The following is a 16,989-nucleotide window of genomic DNA, read 5'->3' on the forward strand; positions in this document are numbered from 1 at the left end:
CTCACTTCCATAACGCTTCTGAAAAAAACACTTTGAAAACTTATTGGAAGCTGTAGATTTCATTTTGGAAGTTTACGCTTCCATTTAAATTTTGATTATTCACAAATAAATAAGAATCACATAATTATTTTTGATAGTTTTTGTTTTACAAAAAAAAATATGATTTTGCAATTTAGAATATTTTGCATACTAGCCTTTCTATTAAAGGAAATCGCTAACCGAAATCGAAAGTCAGGAAAAATAAAAACTAATAAACCAAAACTCTCTACCGGAGAAAGAGGGTTTGAAACTTTCTATTTGTCGTCGTGAGGCTGTCGAATAATAAAGTTGACTTTATGCAAATTTGAACTAATGACTTTGGGAGCGAAGACTTTTTACAAAAGAATGTAAAGAGCGATTAAAAGCTTAAGATCCACGAAAAATCCACTTCCCATGGCGGTTCCCTCCATCTACAGTGAAGAAATCCCACCGCAGCACCAAGTCTTCATCAACTTCAGAGGAGAGGAGCTACGAAAAAGCTTCCTCGGGTTTCTGTTGAAGGCCATGAGAGACGCGAAGATCAACGTCTTTACAGATGAGATCGAAGTCAGAGGTAGAGATATACAGAATCTTTTGAGCAGGATTGAGGAATCGAGAGTCGCCATTGCGATCTTATCGAAGAGATACACTGAATCGAGTTGGTGTTTGGATGAATTAGTGAAGATGAAGGAACGGATTGACCAAGACGAGCTCGTTGTCATTCCAATCTTCTACAGATTGGATGCCACAAACTGTAAAAGACTCGAGGGACCTTTCGGCGATAATTTTCGGAATTTGGAGAGAGACTATCGAAGCGAGCCTGAAAGGATCAAGAAATGGAAAGAAGCTTTGATCTCTATTCCCCAAAAGATTGGCTTAACTTCGGCAGGACACAGGTATTATATTACAATTCATTTCGAATTTTGCAGTTAGGGTTCCGAGTCATTGTGTATAGCTTGAACGAGAAGAAAGAGATATCGAGACATTTATTAAACATTTTAGTACATTTCTCATTGGTAATGGTAGGGATGAGTCTGAATTGGTTGACTCAATCGTTAAGGAGGTGAAGAAAGTGCTAATCGATGTTTCAAGAAAGGACAGAAACAATTCTCAAAATTCCACTAACATAAAAGGTTGTCTTTTAGATTATAATTGTGTGTTATATTGCTTGTGAAGTATGATTTGAGTTTTGAAAAGTTGTACTAATAGTTTTGTTTTTGTGTGTGTTTCAGGTCAATCTTTTGAGCCTCTAATGGCAGAGCTAGACCGACTACCAACACGTCGCCCACAAGTGTTTGTCAATTTCTGCAATGACGAGCTTGGCGACAACTTTATTAAACATCTCGTGTGGGCTTTGAGAGACTCAGGGATCAATGTCTTCAAAGACAGCTTCAAGCTTATAGGAAGTGGACAAAAACAAGAAGTGTTCATGAGTATAGAGAACTCGAATATCGCGCTTGCCATCTTCTCAAAGAGGTATTCTGAGTCATATCGGTGTTTGAACGAGCTTGTGAAGATGGAAGAGCTTGCCAAGGAAGGAAAACTCGTGGTCATTCCAGTCTTCTACAGTGTGAAAACAAACGAAGTGAGAAGACTTGAGGGAGAGTTTGGAATACATTTTAGAAACACAAAAGAGAGATTTGCTATGGAACCAATGATGGTTGAAAGTTGGGAAAAATCCTTGAAGTCATCTACTGTTACAGGGAGGATTGGCTTGAGCTTGGAAGCACACATGTAATAGAATATTTAATAGAACTCTTGTTTTGTAGTAAGATCGACTTTGTGGTAAGGTCGTCTAATCAGTTTCTTTCACTCATTTTGCAGGAACGAATTTGCTCTTGTCGGTGCCATTGTTAAAGAGGTTACAAGATTACTACCAAACTCTCCAAAGAAGAAGAAGAAGAAGAAAATTAGGTATTGGAGAAGTTTTCTTGAGGGCTTTGACTGCTACATTTATCTTTGCTGTCTTCATATACCCTATGCCTATGCCTGATGTGAACTTTTTGAAAATTGGTAAGTTGTTATTAGGCTTTCCGTTTTTGGTTGTTGTCTTGCACAAGATTTTATGTTAATATTAGAAACAAAATGATGTTTTCTCGCTTCTGGCTTGTGGACGCTAACACTATATGTAATGTTGTGACGCACATCAGCTATGTCTATTTGAATGTTATCTCTACGGTTATTTTGTGATGTACATAGTAAACCAATCCATGTCCACACCGCACTGTGTTGAGAGAAGATGGTGATTATCAGAATAGAATTACTATCAGCTCAAATTTATCATCTTCAAAGACGAGAAATTTGCATCCAAGGAAGAGTATAATGTGTAAAGGAAAAGGAGAACCGATACATGCTACGATAAACCAAAGGATGCAATTCAAACAAAAAAGCCAAGGTTCCCTAAATGAGAAGACCTGCCTTTCTCGCAATCTTGGACCTCATTTCTTCTCACTAGCATTCTCAAGCTCCTTCTTTAACTGACGCGAGAAGTCGTCACTGACATCATCATCATCCCAGTCATCTTCCCACTGCAGGCTAACTTCCTTCACTTCCTCTTTCTCCAACCAATCTGCCAAACATAACAATAAAAATATCCATCTTTATCAATTCTTTCAATAAAGCTATTTGTTAAATCTCAAGACTGAACTAACATTGCAAAGCAAAATCTGTTAAAATCAGAAACTGATCCTAGCTTAAGTTGAATTGTACAACTCTCCCCCAAGCTACTCAATGCCCCCAAATAATTCCTAAATCCACCATAACCTTTAGGCCCTTTAGCTCATGAAGCCTTGCCGATTAATAATGCAAACATAATCACCAGTAGTTTGCTCATAAAACTGCACTATTATCCATCAAGTTTATGAGACCGTAGCTTCATCATCATAAACATATATCAAACAGATCCGTTTTCGCATCAGAACTACCCAACTTCATACAATAGAGACTATCTTAGTTTGTATAAGACAGTGCAGAATCAAAATTTGTATTTATACCAAAACCTAATCAATCACCAAATCAGTTGCTAATGAAATTTGCTCTTATCTCCATTAATTTTATAACCGATGATGAATCAATTTCGAAAATCAAAGAAGCAATTAGTATAAAACAAAAAAATCACCTTCGTTGATTTCAAATTCCTCGAACTCATCGTCGTCCTCGAATAGATCCACCTTCACCACTTCGACAGCTGCCTTGGGTTCTGCCGCCATAGTTACAGATGTTTAAGCAAATCAACCAGATCGAGAAAAAAACCTAAGAAGAAGATCACCAAACTCGATTAATTCCTCCAAGTTAAACCCAACCAGAGCTCTTTAAACGAACCTTTTTTTCGTTTTGGGTCTAACTTGAAGAAGGGGAAAATTACCAATTTCCAATAACCGACCCGAATCTTATATGATTCATACCGAATCCGACCCGAATCTTATATGATTCATACCGAATCCGACCCAATATTAAAAATATCCGATTGAGGTTTAAAAGAAGCTGTTTTAGACCGGTCCAATAGTCGCATTCGTCTTGACCAAATCCATGACATACAAACCGGTCCAAAAGTTGTCACGCTTTCCCCACAGAACCCAGCTGAGTCAACTCGTTAGTCTGAGTTAACTCGCTAGGCGTGACAGAGCAGTGAAGACAAAGCAAAGTCCTTTTTCGGATTCCTTCTCTTTCACTATAAGATGACATCCCTCATTACCATTTTTCCTTAAAGCTCACTTTTTCTTCTTTAACCTTATCGCCACAAAACAGCGACATTCGACGCCAAATACATAACATCGTCGTCAACAGGTTTTGTCTCTTATCTTCTTCTCTGCATGAATCATGTTCTTGTTAGACATTTTCTGAGTTCTGGGTTTGATTTTGGCCCAATGATCCATAAATGTTGAAAATCATATTTGAAGGCTATGAATTATGAACATTTTATTTTAACCTTTTTCTAGCTCTAATGAGATAATTAAGTAAAACCCTACTCGAAATTTCTGAACTTTTTGATGCTTTGATTCGTTTCCTGTGATCCTTTACCTAGAGAAAATTGAGATTGATTATGTGACAAGTGACCATCTATAAGAAATCTCTCAAAGTTTTCAACTTTACTCACTCTATTGAGGTGAAAAAGAAAAATTGTGCATTCTGAAATTTTTATTCTTTTCGTTTGTCATGTGAATTTTCGTGTTTGATTTTTTATTAGTAGCAAAATGGCTAGGTCTGGGGTTGATGAGACATCAGAATCTGGAGCTTTTGTAAGAACAGCATCAACATTCCGCAACTTTGTTTCACAAGATCCTGATTCTCAGTTTCCAGCTGAATCAGGAAGATACCATCTTTACATATCTTATGCTTGTCCATGGGCTTGTAGATGTCTTTCTTACTTAAAGATCAAAGGACTTGATGAAGCAATCACCTTCTCGGTTAGTACAAATTCATTGCTCATATCGAATTAGAAGACTTTGTTAACCTGAAGCATTTCTGTTTTATTTGATTTGATTAGTCGGTTCATGCCATTTGGGGAAGAACCAAGGAAACTGATGATCATAGAGGATGGGTTTTCCCGGATTCGGATACCGAGCTCCCTGGAGCTGAGCCTGACTATCTTAATGGTGCCAAAAGTGTGAGAGAACTCTACGAGATTGCTAGCCCAAACTATGAAGGGAAGTACACTGTTCCTGTAAGTTTTGATCTCTTTGGTGAACTCTTTAATCTTTCTTTGTCCTGTTTCTTGAATGTTTGTTTTGTTATTATGTTAGGTTCTTTGGGATAAGAAGCTTAAGACTGTTGTTAACAATGAGAGTTCAGAGATAATCCGGATGTTCAACACTGAGTTCAATGGTATTGCGAAAACCCCGTCACTTGACCTTTATCCTTCTCATCTCAGAGACGTAATCAACGAGACTAACGGATGGGTTTTCAACGGAATAAACAACGGTGTTTATAAATGTGGGTTTGCAAGGAAACAAGAACCCTATAATGAGGTATATATCCCTCAATGTCTTAAACATTTGAACAGGGATTCAAAAATTGATCCCTTTTCTCTCCAGGCAGTGAACCAGTTATATGAAGCAGTAGATAGATGTGAGGAAGTACTCGGAAAACAACGATACATCTGCGGAAACACTTTCACTGAAGCAGATATCCGATTATTCGTCACTCTCATAAGATTTGATGAGGTATATGAGTCAACTTGTCTTCTTTGTTTCCAAATAGAAAATCCATCAGGTTCTTGACATCATCTTTTTCTGCGTTCCAGGTTTATGCAGTTCACTTCAAATGCAACAAGAGACTCTTACGGGAGTACCCGAATATCTTCAACTACATAAAAGACATTTACCAAATACACGGCATGAGTAGCACCGTAAACATGGAACACATTAAGCAACATTACTACGGAAGCCACCCTACGATAAACCCATTCGGGATCATCCCTCACGGCCCCAATATCGACTACTCTTCGCCTCATGATCGCGACAGATTCTCCTCGTGAAAGAAACAAACATCAAATGTCAATACTTGTGTGTGTGTGTGAAAACGTTTCAAGTCATGTTATGTTCTACATTTTGAGAAGTGAATGTATGTTTGGAGATTAACCTAGTTTTTGAAACACTTTGACACAGATCATTCTCTTTTATTTAAGCTTGTTGATATGCTTATTGTGTTGAAAGATGATAAAGAGAGAGAGGGAGAGAGAGTGTGAGCATGAAAGCTTTTAAATGACGTTTGAGTATGATCACACCATTTTGCAAATAAGATTAATAAAACCATTTCTTTTTGTATGATCACACCATTAATAAAACCATTTCTTTCTAATGTTTTTTTTTTTAATCTATTTCTTGGTTTTCTACTATAGATAAAACGGCTTCTTTATAAAGTAAATTTACAATGATTTGCCTTTTTCGTCCAAAAAAAAAGAGGGATACATTTAAAATGGTTTATGTTTGTCTATGTATTTTAGTTGATTTTTTATTCGGTAAAAGAAAAATAATTTACAATTATATATGGATTTTATCTATTATTAAGAAAAATCGTTAAAATAATAATTTTTACTCGTGTGCATTTTAAATTTTATCAATATTCTCAAAATTCCCTAAAAGTATATTTTTGACCTATATATGTAGACATCATTGAACAATTATGTATTGTACATTCAAAAGATTGTGCAGGAATATACACTGTAATAAGATCCTTATTCGGCTCTATATATTTTAAAAAGTTATTTATCCCTTATTTTTTCACAATTATTTATATATTACTTAAACTATGTAAATATCTAATGAACTAAATAATAGGGAATCTTGCAAAATCTGTCATATTTCACTCTATTTCTTTCAATTTCTGTCATATTCTAAAACTTTTTTCAAAATCTGCTACATTTTGGTCCACGTGGAATTCAGTGGACGAAATTACCCTTAAGGTGGGTCAGCGCTCTGACGAAGATGGTGACATAACAACTTTTGGCCGATGTGATGATATAAGACGAAAAATCATGGTGGAAGCATAAAGGATTAGGGGACAGAATAGTGGAGAACAGCTGGCTTCTACTGTTGTTATTGGGTATTTAAAAATGACTTGTTTAAACAAATTGGTTATCCAAAATTCTGCGGGGGACAACGTAATATATAATACATTAGGAGACATGATTACCTGATATCGGGGGACAACGTAATATATAATGCATTAGGAGACATGATTACCTGTTAGCAGAGAACAATTGGAGCAAGACTTTTGTTTTAGTCTCCAGATCTTGTCCCCGAATAGAAATTCTCTGTTGCATCTACGTTTTGTCCTCGATTTCATCATCTTGCTCTATTATTATGAATCATACATCTTATATGCAATTGTTCTCATTTAAGAATTTTGAATTTTATTTAGATTTTCGCCATCTATTTTGGTCCACAGATTAGTTGAGCGTTATTGTTTTCACAGAGATGCTGAAACCATCTATTTTTCGCCATCTTATATGATAATTTTGAAAGATGATAAAATCGGGGACAAGATCTAGATACAACAGATAATTTATGATGAATAAAATTGGGAAACAAATTTAATTGAAAGTTATATATAGAGAATATGTGCAGGTTGTCAGGGGAAGTGATAGAAAGACAAAAGCTTTTCGTTTTGTCTTTGGAAAAATAATGGTGTATGGTCAAAATGCACGGATTTCGAGGAAATAGAGATAAAATATAGAAGAAATGGTGAGGATAAAATTGACATTTCCCATCTAAATGTGGCATGAGTTGTAAGACCTAGAAAAATAATGACACATTATATAAGGATTTTAAAAAATATGGCATAGGATATAATTTTTCCTAAATAATATACCAACAAACAATAATGTTATTAAAACTAAATAAAAAGTAAAAATACATTTGGCAAACAAAAGCGTGTCGCTGTTTCCTCCGATTATGGTTTTGAGAAAAAAAGAAAGAAAAAACAAAGTCTTCGTCGTCCACTCTCAAGCTCAACAAAGTTCTTGGGTCCTCCTCTCTATTATTACCACTTCTTCACCAATCCTTTTCGAAGAGTTTTGTATTCACGACATGAGAAAGATCCCAACACTACTGATCGGTTAGTACTTCTTTCTTCTCTGTCTAATAAGCCCCCAAATTTCCCAAGATTTTTCTTTTGATTTTGATTAGTAACTCCATTGTTTCACTCAATTTCTTTAGCTCTTTTCATGTTTCCTTTTCTGGGTTTATCACAATTTTCAATCTTGCTCATTATTTTCCAATAAAGCTCTAACCTTTAAGATACATAAGCTAATTTGTGTTCTTGAGACTTTGGTATTAGTCCCTCTGGTTTGATGATTATTTTCTTAATGTTGCTTGCTTCAGTCTGTTTATATTTAGATTAAGTTTATTTGATGAGCTCTCTTCTTGTTTATGTACTTTCAAATTTTAGTCTTTTTAAAACTAATGTACATGATTCAGTTTTAGTATAGGTTGGTGATTGTGTATCTTCATTAGTAGAAGGTTAAAGATGGAAGGAAAGAGATTGGATCTTAGATTTCATCACTCTACATCATCACAATCTGTGGAATCTGCTGCATTGGATTTGGATAAAAATGTTTACAATCATATTAAATTGGCGTCTTCATCGCCGCTTCAACCGTTTCCATCAGGCGCTCAGCATCCTGAAACTAGTGCTGCTGCTGCTTACTTCTCTTGGCCTACTTCAAGTAGATTGAATGATTCAGCGGAAGACAGAGCAAACTATTTTGCAAATCTTCAAAAAGGTGTTTTGCCTGAAAGTTTTGATGGTTTACCTACTGGGAAGAAAGCTACTACATTGCTTGAGTTGATGATGATTAGAGCTTTTCATAGTAAGAATTTAAGGAGGTTTAGTCTCGGTACGGCTATTGGATTTCGGATTCGACGAGGTGTTTTGACAAATATAGCGGCTATTCTTGTTTTTGTTGCTCGGAAAGTTCACAAGCAATGGCTTAATCCTCTTCAGTGTTTACCTACAGCCTTGGAGGTGAGATATCTCTTGCCTATGATACTTTACTTATAATCGTTTGCTTGTGCTTGAAAGAGTATATTGGAACTTTTAGTAATGTAGGTACTACAGCATGGAACCTATTATAGAAAACTTTACTAATGCCGCCTATTTATGTTGCCTTCTGGAATCCTTTTTTTACTTCATAGTATCTTGCTTTGATAGGGTCCTGGAGGAGTTTGGTGTGATGTAGATGTTGTTGAGTTTCAATATTATGGTGCACCTGCGCAAACACCTAAAGAGCAGGTGTATACAGAGCTTGTTGATGATCTGAGAGGCAGTGGTTCGTCCATAGGATCTGGTTCACAGGTAATTTGTGTACTAAACTTGCATATACGCTTGTATTATCGACAATATTACAATAATCATCTGGCCATGCCTCTCATCTTGTAGGTGGCTAGCCAAGAGACATATGGAACCTTAGGTGCAATTGTAAAGAGTAAAACTGGTATCAGACAGGTTGGTTTCCTAACAAACCGGCATGTTGCAGTTGATTTAGACTACCCAAGCCAGAAGATGTTTCATCCATTGCCACCTAGCCTCGGACCCGGAGTCTACTTAGGTGCAGTGGAAAGAGCAACTTCATTCATTACCGATGACCTTTGGTATGGCATTTTCGCTGGAACTAACCCAGGTAGCCTAGTAACAATGTATAGAGTTAACTCTGATGTATAATGGCGTAGCACGATTTTAATTATCGGTTTCTCTCTTTCTGCAGAAACATTTGTTCGAGCTGATGGAGCCTTCATTCCATTTGCCGAGGACTTCAATACGAACAATGTAACCACAACTGTCAAAGGGATTGGTGAGATTGGTGATATCCATGCTACTGATCTACAGTCTCCAGTTAACAGTCTAATAGGAAGAAAAGTTGTCAAAGTTGGAAGAAGCTCGGGTTTGACCACTGGGACCATAATGGCTTACGCGTTGGAATACAATGACGAGAAAGGAATTTGTTTCCTAACCGATTTTCTTGTTGTTGGTGAAAACCAGCAGACTTTTGATCTTGAGGGTGATAGTGGAAGCCTTATTCTGTTGGCTGCGGGCGATGAGAAGAACGAGAAACCGCGACCTGTTGGAATCATATGGGGAGGAACAGCAAACAGGGGACGGTTGAAGCTAAAAGTGGGGGAACAACCTGAGAATTGGACAAGTGGAGTTGATCTTGGCAGAGTTCTTAATCTTCTTGAGCTTGATCTCATTACTTCCAATGAGGGTCTTCAAGGTCTGTGTTATTACTTAGAGTCTTTTTGCAGTACTTTTAGTATACACTGTTTCCTACAAAGTCTCTTTTGCTGAGTGCAGCTGCGGTGCTGGAACAGAGAAACGGTATTATGTGTGCTGCGGTTGATTCCACCGTCGTGGAATCATCTCCTGGTGTGTGCAATATTTCCAGGTGTAAAACGGGTGAGAACTTTGAGCCTATTAACTTGAATGTCCAGCAAGTTCTTATAGAAGACGACAACTCAAACATTCACCCAGAGTTCCAAATAGAAGACGTGTTAGAATCAGTGGCTGTGATCGAAGAACACCAGTTCATTCCAAGTTCAAGCAACAACGGATCCGCACTTCATCAGAAACCTAATGGACCAGAGAATCTCGAATCCAAGAACCTGTCTTCGCTTAAGACTAGTAGCTCAGGTGATGAGATAGGCTTTTCTTTGCAGTTAGGTGAGTCAGATACAAAGAAAAGAAAGCGAACTGATTCACCAGATGGTTCTCAAGAAGATGAAGAGTGAGGGTTATGCTCATGAGACTTCATAACATACCAGAGGAGTCAATAGTAACATCACTATTATTTTTCCACTGCATTTTTTCTCCAGAGGAAAGATATTCAGAATAGCATATTTGTAATGGCTAATGCCAAGGGATAGTCAAACGTTATGAGCATATATGTGTTGGTGATTTTATGAACACCTATAATTTTGTTGTACCTTAAGAACATCTGGGAGCATAAGCAATTGCAATGAAACCTCCCAGAAGGAATTGTTATAAGTGTAAGTAGATACAGCCCTATGGATTAATTGGATTACAAAAACGCTCACAAGACGAAGAATGCCTAGTCGCTAGTCCGTAGATACAGTTGGCCAGCCTTGGTCAGCTTGAAACTTTACAAATTCAGCGAGAAGCTTGATTTCTTCGTCCTGCAACCGCGGTCCAAAGGTACATTGTCCTCTCGGTGTGCATTTCTCACCAAATCCCTGAAGTAAATCATCAGACATACTTCAGATCATCTAGCTAAGTGGAAGACAATTCTCAGTTTTATACAAGGAATTTCTTCAAGGAGATCTCACCGGCATTCTTCCCTTTCCAAAGTAGGTAACACGATATATTTCTTCCTCAGTATCAACTCCATTTCTGTAGAAAAGTAAATAAACCATTGCAAATCTTAAGAGATAACGATCTGTGTAACCGATTTTTCCTGTCAGAATATTATAGATGCACACAGCACACAGTTCTTTGAGTGTCCAGCATAAGTTATATTACCTTTCGAGGTCTTTTGTGAAAAGCGTTGCACCCTGGAAAAGTGGAAAGATATGAGCTAATTGACTCGAAGGTAATGAAAGATGACATGAGAAGAGAATCAAGAATGGTTTTTAGCTCACAGGTTGAATAATGTTTCCACCTGTATCATGACACCCGATACAAGCTCTATTAAACAATGTAGCTCCTCTCTGTATATCCAAAGTCTGCCCAAGAGATTCTACACCACAATACCCATAAAAGCAAGAAACTTTCATAAACACATTCAAAACATACTTCAGTTCCAATAGCAATTCAACGATACATTGATTACATCGTTGTTTCCAGTTACAGAATCCAGATTCCATATCAGTAGTTCCAACAAGAAAACATTCTTGAATAAAACAACAAATTCAGACAGAAATTTCTCAAAATCCTCTTCATTTTTCACAAGCAATGGGTGAGACAAGTGTTCTACAAAAATACTCTGTTAACTTATAACTATACGAATTCCTTAAAGTGAAGAGCTATTCTGTAATATTTCAATCTAAGTGCAAATACTCTAAAGGTAGAAGCTTTTGGTCGGAGGAAACAAGGGTTTACCTGGAGGGAAACAGATGGGTGAAACAGCAAGTAAAACCGCCGTGAGTGGCGGAGCTAACTTCTTTAACAGAAAGTCCAAATCTTTGTTGTGGTTTAGAGAAATTGGGTTTTTCAGTTCTTTTCCTCTTCCATTGACCTTTCGAACAATAGATACAAACTCACGTTCATGTATGAAACCATTATCTTAACAAAATGTTTACATAGAGAGAAAGAAATAGAGAACCTGTTGGGAGGAACAAAAAAGGTTGGAGGTGAAAGAAGAGGCACCAGAGAGAACAAGTCTCATCTCAAAGAATTTTTTTTTTTTTCCTTTTAACTGTTTGATATTATCCATTGCACTCTCTGTTTGATATATTATCTTTAAAGTAATAAATTGTGTCCCACAGGTTTGGATGTCCGAACAAATGTTAAAAAATCAAACAGATTATTATTAACATTGCATAATAGTAACTATCTATTCAGAATTTTACTAGGTAAATTGACCTCCCTATCATCACTAGAGTTCTTCCCTTGGGCTTCCATGTTGCCTCCGCTGCTTCTGCGAGAGAGAAACATAGTCTGAGAATTTTCCTCAAGCTTGTCCATATCAGCGAAGGTATCCTCTGGAAATAATTCGGGTATGAAAGTATCTTCTTCAACGTCAACATCGAACTCCATATTGTCCCATTGCTCCATGTCCTCCTCCTTAACCACCATGGCCGCATAAGGAGGAGAAGCAGGGGAGGAAGGCAAATGGGATTTATCCGGTCCTTCTTTGTCTTGGGAGACTGTCGATGAGGCAGAAGTAGTTACATCTGAGCATTTGGAGGAAGAGGAACGAGTGGAGCCGGCAAGAGTATTGCGTAGAGTGGGGAATGGATGGTTATGCTCAGAGATGTAAGTAATTACTGAAACATTTGGATCAGTGCGGCTACGTTCGACTTGTTTCCTAGCAAAACAACCTTTCGAGCTGGCACATCTATAGTAACTCCTGAGAAGTAAAAAGCAAAGACTTAATTAATCCTTAAGTAAACATCAAAGATTTGTGTATATATATAGTGTACCTTGGATAAGGAGAACTTTTGATGGGTTTTTGACCATACTTTCGCCAAACCCATAGGTCACTGGACCGGCTGCCTCGATCCACTACGCAAACCACTCTCTTTTCCTTGTTGTTCCTGCATCCACCGTCAATAAAAACTCATTTTAAACAATCTACAAAATGTATGATATACTACAAAAAGTAATCTAAAAACTAAGCAACCTACTTTCGGCGACTCTTTGAACGAGTGATCTCGATTTCCTTTGTTGCGATCATGGAACTCTGAATATTGTCGACTAATTTGTCAGTCTTCTTTGATTCTGTATGGAGGATTTCTTTACCCATTTGTCGTAGCAAATAGTGCATCACTATTTCCCCATTGGAAGATACACGTATGAGAGACCTATAGGCTAAGACCTTGAGCCCATAACTAACGTCCATGTCAATAATGTTAGCAATAAGTGGTGCTACCAAACCAACATCCTCGTCATTGAACAAACCCGCTATGTAAAGAAACAAAGCTTTATATATCTCCTGTAAACCAGCATATCTGACTCTCAATACTTCTTCATCTTCATTACCAGAAACCTCCATCGGATCCAAGGACAAAACTGGTGATATATTCTCGATACTTGTATTGCAGTTTACAGCAGTTATTAAACGGACTCCACATCTTGTCACTGTGCAACTATCATTTAGAGGCTTTCTCTGTTTATTGACAGGAAAGAACTCAAAAACAACTAAATCAGCCCAGATATCGGGGTCATTTCCTTCATCGGTATCTGGACGCATGTTGACATCAAAGAAGACAAACGTATGATCCCTTTCAACAGCTTTCCCTAAAGCCCAACAATGCAAATTTATTTCTCTCCTATGAGAGTGGCCTTCCTTGTTTTTCCATTTGCAAACACAACTAATGCCAAAATCAGTATCATCACAGTAACCCTCGGAAAATGCGACTTGCACCAGCATAGCAAAGCCCACAAGTGTGTTCCTCCAAGAAGGATCTAGTCGTGTCATTGAAGAAGATCCTGGTTGCAGATCAAGTTTGGAATTTTGATTCGCATGTGAGGGCGCACAGAAGCTGAAAGCCAAAGTTTTGTTGAGTTCCTGTTGCAATAATACATGATAAGTCAGATATGATATATGAAGGACCGGGCTAGATGTACATAGCAGGATGTAGTATTACCTGCTGACTGTCACGACTCGAACGCTGCACAGTCTTTTGAGAAAAGCCTGTGACATGACGCTCTCTTGGTATGTGTTTTGCAATCACATTAGCCATCGCCTGCACTAAAAAATCGTTGACCACTTGTGGAGATAGATCGAAACAATTACTAAATGTGTAATGCACAGGAAGCTTCTTGAAGTCCAAACGAATTGATTTGAGAGAGACACAACCATGGGCATTAAAGAATTCTAGACTTTGAGGAAGTTGTGGCACTTGTCTTACTGCAGTGCCAACAAGATATAACTCTTTCAGGTTCCGTGGGAAACCCTGGATAGTCTCGAGCTCTGAGCAACCAGAAAGATCAAGGGCTTTGAGAAGTTCTAAATTAACCATGTTTGGCAGACTTCGCAAACGAGAACAATCATTCAGCTCCAAGCAACTAAGCTTGCCAGGATTTTGGTAAGATGTGCTAATTTTCATCAGGCTTGTTAAAGGTTTGAGATCACTTTGCTCAAGGTTTGAGACACCTGAAAGACCCGGGATTTCAGCTAGAAGATTCAAAAGCTCTCTGTAGTTTGGCTTAACAATGGAAAGTGGTAATTCTATTATACCAGTCCCCTGTAGATTCAGTGTCTCAATATTTGGGGGAATTTCTGGGAAACTTTTGATCTCTGTGCAACCTGAGAGATTTACAACTCGTAAATGTAGCAATTGACCGGTGGCTGGGAAACTCTGCAGTCTTGTACAGCCTTGGAGATCAACTACCTCAAGATTTTGAGCTTTTAAAAGATCGTCAATATCAACTAGTTGTTGGGAATGACAAAGCCTGATTGTCTTCAACATCTCCAGGTCCTACGAAAAAAAATGTCAAAAAAAGAATTACAAAATCTGTCTTTGAGTATAGATAACGGCGAAAAACGCATATTTGAGATTGCTTACCTTGGTTCCACCCCAAAGTTTCTTAAGTTGGCTGTACGGCATGTTGATTTCAACAAGGTGTATAGGATCAAAATTTTGAGGCAGAAACTGCAGAGGATAGTTCTCCCAATGCAGGAGTCTTAGCACATTAGGAAGAGAACTGAGAGAGCCTTTGAGGAAATTGTTTACATGATGGACTTCAGGATTGGAACTGTAAATCTTGAACAATCTAAGGTTCAACATATTATCAAAGGCAACATGCTTAATATCAAAACTTAAGTTTGATGTGTCCAGAAACATGCCTTCGATCTCTTCAGGGACCTGAAAGAATATTGGAAGTGGATTATAGTAGGATGTTGGCTCATAAAATAGGTTCAATATAAAACTATTAAATGATAACAGACCTGAGCACGTTCAAAAGTTGTTTTTTGTTCTTCATTTTCGTTTTGTTCCTTATCTTCTAATAAATATTTGATGCTGCAAGGTTCCCACAGTCTGCTGCGCCTCTTAGTCTGTCTTGTTTCTCTATTTATTATTTGTCGGCCAACATCTTGGATCAAGTTATGCATCCGCACTCGGTTTTCTGAAATAGTCACCAGACTCTTCTCCACAAGAACATCAATTCCAACATGTGGAAAGAAACCACAACCCTCAAGCAGTTGCATCACGTAGTCAACATTTTCTCCCTGGAAGAAACAAGCTATGTCCAAAAAAATGTTTTTTTCCCTGTCATTGAGTGTGTCATACGAGCTCTTGATTGCATCAACAAAAATAGCTGGAGGACATTCCTTGAGTTTGAGGAATGCTATCTCCATTTCTGGTGGTCTTTTCTTCCCCATCAGTTCTCTGCCATAGAGATTGAGAGCTAATGGATGGCCATTAGCATATTTAATAACTTTCATTGACACCTCGTGGAGATTCTGCTCTGCCATATCGTCTATAGACGCACACAAAGAGAAGAGTTGAAGAGCCTCTTTCTCATTTAAACCCTGAACCTCGTATATTTGATTGACTCGACAAAGGCGAAACACCGATTTATCTTTGGAGGTTATGATGATTAGACTTTTGGGACCAAACCAGTCAAACCCTCCAAGAAAAGACTCCACAACCAGAGGACTGCGGACATCATCAAGAACAACAAGAACCCTCTTATTGTTTAATCTATCCCTAAGCAAGCTCAATTTCGTAACGGTACCACTAGCACCAGCATTTTCTTTCAAAAACTGTTCCTCCAGCAAACAATAAACACCCTTCTCTTGAATAGCTTTGGTGTAGTCTTCAATAAAGCAATGAGCATCAAACTCACCAGACATTTGGTCAAAGACTGCTTTAGCAAGTGTAGTCTTGCCTATGCCAGGCATACCCCAAATTCCAACACAACGGATGTCCAACGGTTGCTTGTTAATCATTTTCTCAATCTCCAGCAGCTTCGAATATATTCCAATTCGTTCCATATAAAAGAGCTTCTCATACACATCTCTAACAGTCTCTTTTACAAGCTGGGAGTCACTACATTCTTTCCTGCGTCATATTTGTTCAAGAAAAAGAAATGCACTTCATAGAAACACTACACATAAACTTGAAACTGAAATTGTAATGCACTTTTTAAGATTTAGAGCTTATGATCTCAGTTTTAACTCTGTTAGGTATTAACATGACTACACATGAACTTCAATGGAAGAATTCACTGATCAACACAAACAAGGTAGTGAAAGACACTTGCTCTGCGATTCATATATAACTGTGAATAGCTTCACAGAAGAAGATAGTTTATGAATACCTGGAATGGTGTACTGATGAGAATCCTTTCGAATCCAGCGCGCTAAGCCATTCGGTCTCTGATGATCTGACACCGTACAACACCGGAACCACCACTTGATCTTTGTTCTTCTGGCAATCGAGAACCTTCACGAGCTTGTCAAGAGATACCGTACGGTTTCCTGGTAAAATCATAACAGAAACCCTAGCTCTCTCGACCATTGATTGAGACTCGTTGGAAAGCGAATCATCGCTATCGATGAAGACATCGTTTACACCTTTTCGCTGGAGAGCTTTGGAGAGGTGGCTGACGAAGGAGTATCGTACCTCCTCTATGCAGCTGATGTAGACGATTTGCTCACTCTCGGTCATTATTTTAGAAACTGTGCGTCTGGGTCGCACCCGAAACCAACTCTCTAAAACGATTGTGGTCCCTAAGCACTGAAGTTGGCCAATGGTAGTCGCACTCCATTCTCAAGTCAACCATTCTCAAACAGTTGTTGAGGGAGAAGGAGAACCACTCAATTCCTAGCTAAAAACGTCAACAGTT

The 16,989-nt window shown here is 38.0% G+C and overlaps 6 protein-coding genes and 1 long non-coding RNA gene across 14 annotated transcripts; 4 read left to right on the forward strand and 3 right to left on the reverse strand.

Annotated features, from left to right (window-relative positions):
• The first annotated feature begins 341 nt into the window (after positions 1 to 341).
• On the forward strand, positions 342 to 2,539 carry AT5G45000 (Disease resistance protein (TIR-NBS-LRR class) family). The gene is made up of 4 exons (NM_123868.4): positions 342 to 914; positions 1,045 to 1,151; positions 1,251 to 1,752; positions 1,843 to 2,539. The coding sequence occupies exons 1-4, from the start codon at positions 433 to 435 to the stop codon at positions 2,009 to 2,011; spliced, it is 1,260 nt and encodes a 419-aa protein (NP_199313.3). The 5' UTR covers positions 342 to 432; the 3' UTR covers positions 2,012 to 2,539.
• Positions 1,904 to 3,389, reverse strand: DSS1(V) (DSS1 homolog on chromosome V). The gene is made up of 2 exons (NM_123869.4): positions 3,137 to 3,389; positions 1,904 to 2,587 (listed from the first exon to the last, which is right to left on the reverse strand). Exons 1-2 carry the CDS (start codon positions 3,225 to 3,227, stop codon positions 2,457 to 2,459), a joined length of 222 nt encoding a protein of 73 aa, NP_199314.1. The 5' UTR covers positions 3,228 to 3,389; the 3' UTR covers positions 1,904 to 2,456.
• On the forward strand, positions 3,153 to 5,781 carry AT5G45020 (Glutathione S-transferase family protein). Of its 2 annotated transcripts, none has more exons than NM_123870.3 (6): positions 3,153 to 3,804; positions 4,208 to 4,424; positions 4,505 to 4,681; positions 4,761 to 4,985; positions 5,052 to 5,180; positions 5,261 to 5,657. In NM_123870.3, the coding sequence occupies exons 2-6, from the start codon at positions 4,212 to 4,214 to the stop codon at positions 5,492 to 5,494; spliced, it is 978 nt and encodes a 325-aa protein (NP_199315.1). In that variant the 5' UTR covers positions 3,153 to 3,804; positions 4,208 to 4,211; the 3' UTR covers positions 5,495 to 5,657. The 2 variants fall into 2 exon arrangements, with proteins under 2 accessions (NP_199315.1, NP_001190472.1); NM_001203543.2 differs by having other exon boundaries at positions 3,534 to 3,804; positions 4,205 to 4,424; positions 5,261 to 5,781.
• Positions 5,782 to 7,405: 1,624 nt separating this feature from the next.
• On the forward strand, positions 7,406 to 11,213 carry AT5G06695. 2 transcript variants are annotated; one of them, NR_142939.1, is made up of 6 exons: positions 7,406 to 7,575; positions 7,938 to 8,484; positions 8,671 to 8,814; positions 8,899 to 9,139; positions 9,224 to 9,730; positions 9,811 to 10,428. It is a non-coding gene; the product is annotated as an other RNA (long non-coding RNA). The 2 variants fall into 2 exon arrangements; NR_142938.1 differs by having other exon boundaries at positions 7,949 to 8,484.
• Positions 7,416 to 11,213, forward strand: AT5G45030 (Trypsin family protein). Of its 3 annotated transcripts, none has more exons than NM_001036936.2 (7): positions 7,416 to 7,575; positions 7,938 to 8,484; positions 8,671 to 8,814; positions 8,899 to 9,139; positions 9,224 to 9,730; positions 9,811 to 10,820; positions 10,935 to 11,213. In NM_001036936.2, exons 2-6 carry the CDS (start codon positions 7,987 to 7,989, stop codon positions 10,242 to 10,244), a joined length of 1,824 nt encoding a protein of 607 aa, NP_001032013.1. In that variant the 5' UTR covers positions 7,416 to 7,575; positions 7,938 to 7,986; the 3' UTR covers positions 10,245 to 10,820; positions 10,935 to 11,213. The 3 variants fall into 3 exon arrangements, 2 of the variants coding, with proteins under 2 accessions (NP_001032013.1, NP_199316.1); NM_123871.5 differs by having other exon boundaries at positions 7,417 to 7,575; positions 7,949 to 8,484; NR_142940.1 differs by lacking the exons at positions 7,416 to 7,575; positions 7,938 to 8,484; positions 8,671 to 8,814; positions 8,899 to 9,139; positions 9,224 to 9,730 and having other exon boundaries at positions 10,531 to 10,820.
• CYTC6A (Cytochrome c) lies at positions 10,377 to 11,894 on the reverse strand. The gene is made up of 6 exons (NM_123872.3): positions 11,795 to 11,894; positions 11,572 to 11,707; positions 11,112 to 11,209; positions 10,993 to 11,024; positions 10,800 to 10,863; positions 10,377 to 10,706 (listed from the first exon to the last, which is right to left on the reverse strand). Exons 1-6 carry the CDS (start codon positions 11,855 to 11,857, stop codon positions 10,572 to 10,574), a joined length of 528 nt encoding a protein of 175 aa, NP_568640.1. The 5' UTR covers positions 11,858 to 11,894; the 3' UTR covers positions 10,377 to 10,571.
• Positions 11,895 to 11,899: 5 nt separating this feature from the next.
• TTR1 (Disease resistance protein (TIR-NBS-LRR class)) lies at positions 11,900 to 16,979 on the reverse strand (the record flags this gene model as incomplete). 4 transcript variants are annotated; one of them, NM_123873.3, is made up of 8 exons in its annotated part: positions 11,900 to 12,541; positions 12,615 to 12,728; positions 12,819 to 13,702; positions 13,782 to 14,290; positions 14,375 to 14,615; positions 14,703 to 15,002; positions 15,086 to 16,202; positions 16,462 to 16,811. In NM_123873.3, 8 exons carry the CDS (start codon positions 16,809 to 16,811, stop codon positions 12,022 to 12,024), a joined length of 4,035 nt encoding a protein of 1,344 aa, NP_199318.2. In that variant the 3' UTR covers positions 11,900 to 12,021. The 4 variants fall into 4 exon arrangements, with proteins under 4 accessions (NP_199318.2, NP_001332492.1, NP_851133.1 ...); NM_180802.2 differs by having other exon boundaries at positions 11,920 to 12,541; positions 13,782 to 14,615; positions 16,462 to 16,979; NM_001344582.1 differs by having other exon boundaries at positions 11,900 to 12,728; positions 13,782 to 14,615.
• Between the last annotated feature and the right edge of the window lie 10 nt (positions 16,980 to 16,989).

Source organism: Arabidopsis thaliana, chromosome 5 (genome assembly GCF_000001735.4).
Source record: "Arabidopsis thaliana chromosome 5, partial sequence".
In the NCBI taxonomy this organism is placed as follows: domain Eukaryota; kingdom Viridiplantae; phylum Streptophyta; class Magnoliopsida; order Brassicales; family Brassicaceae; genus Arabidopsis; species Arabidopsis thaliana.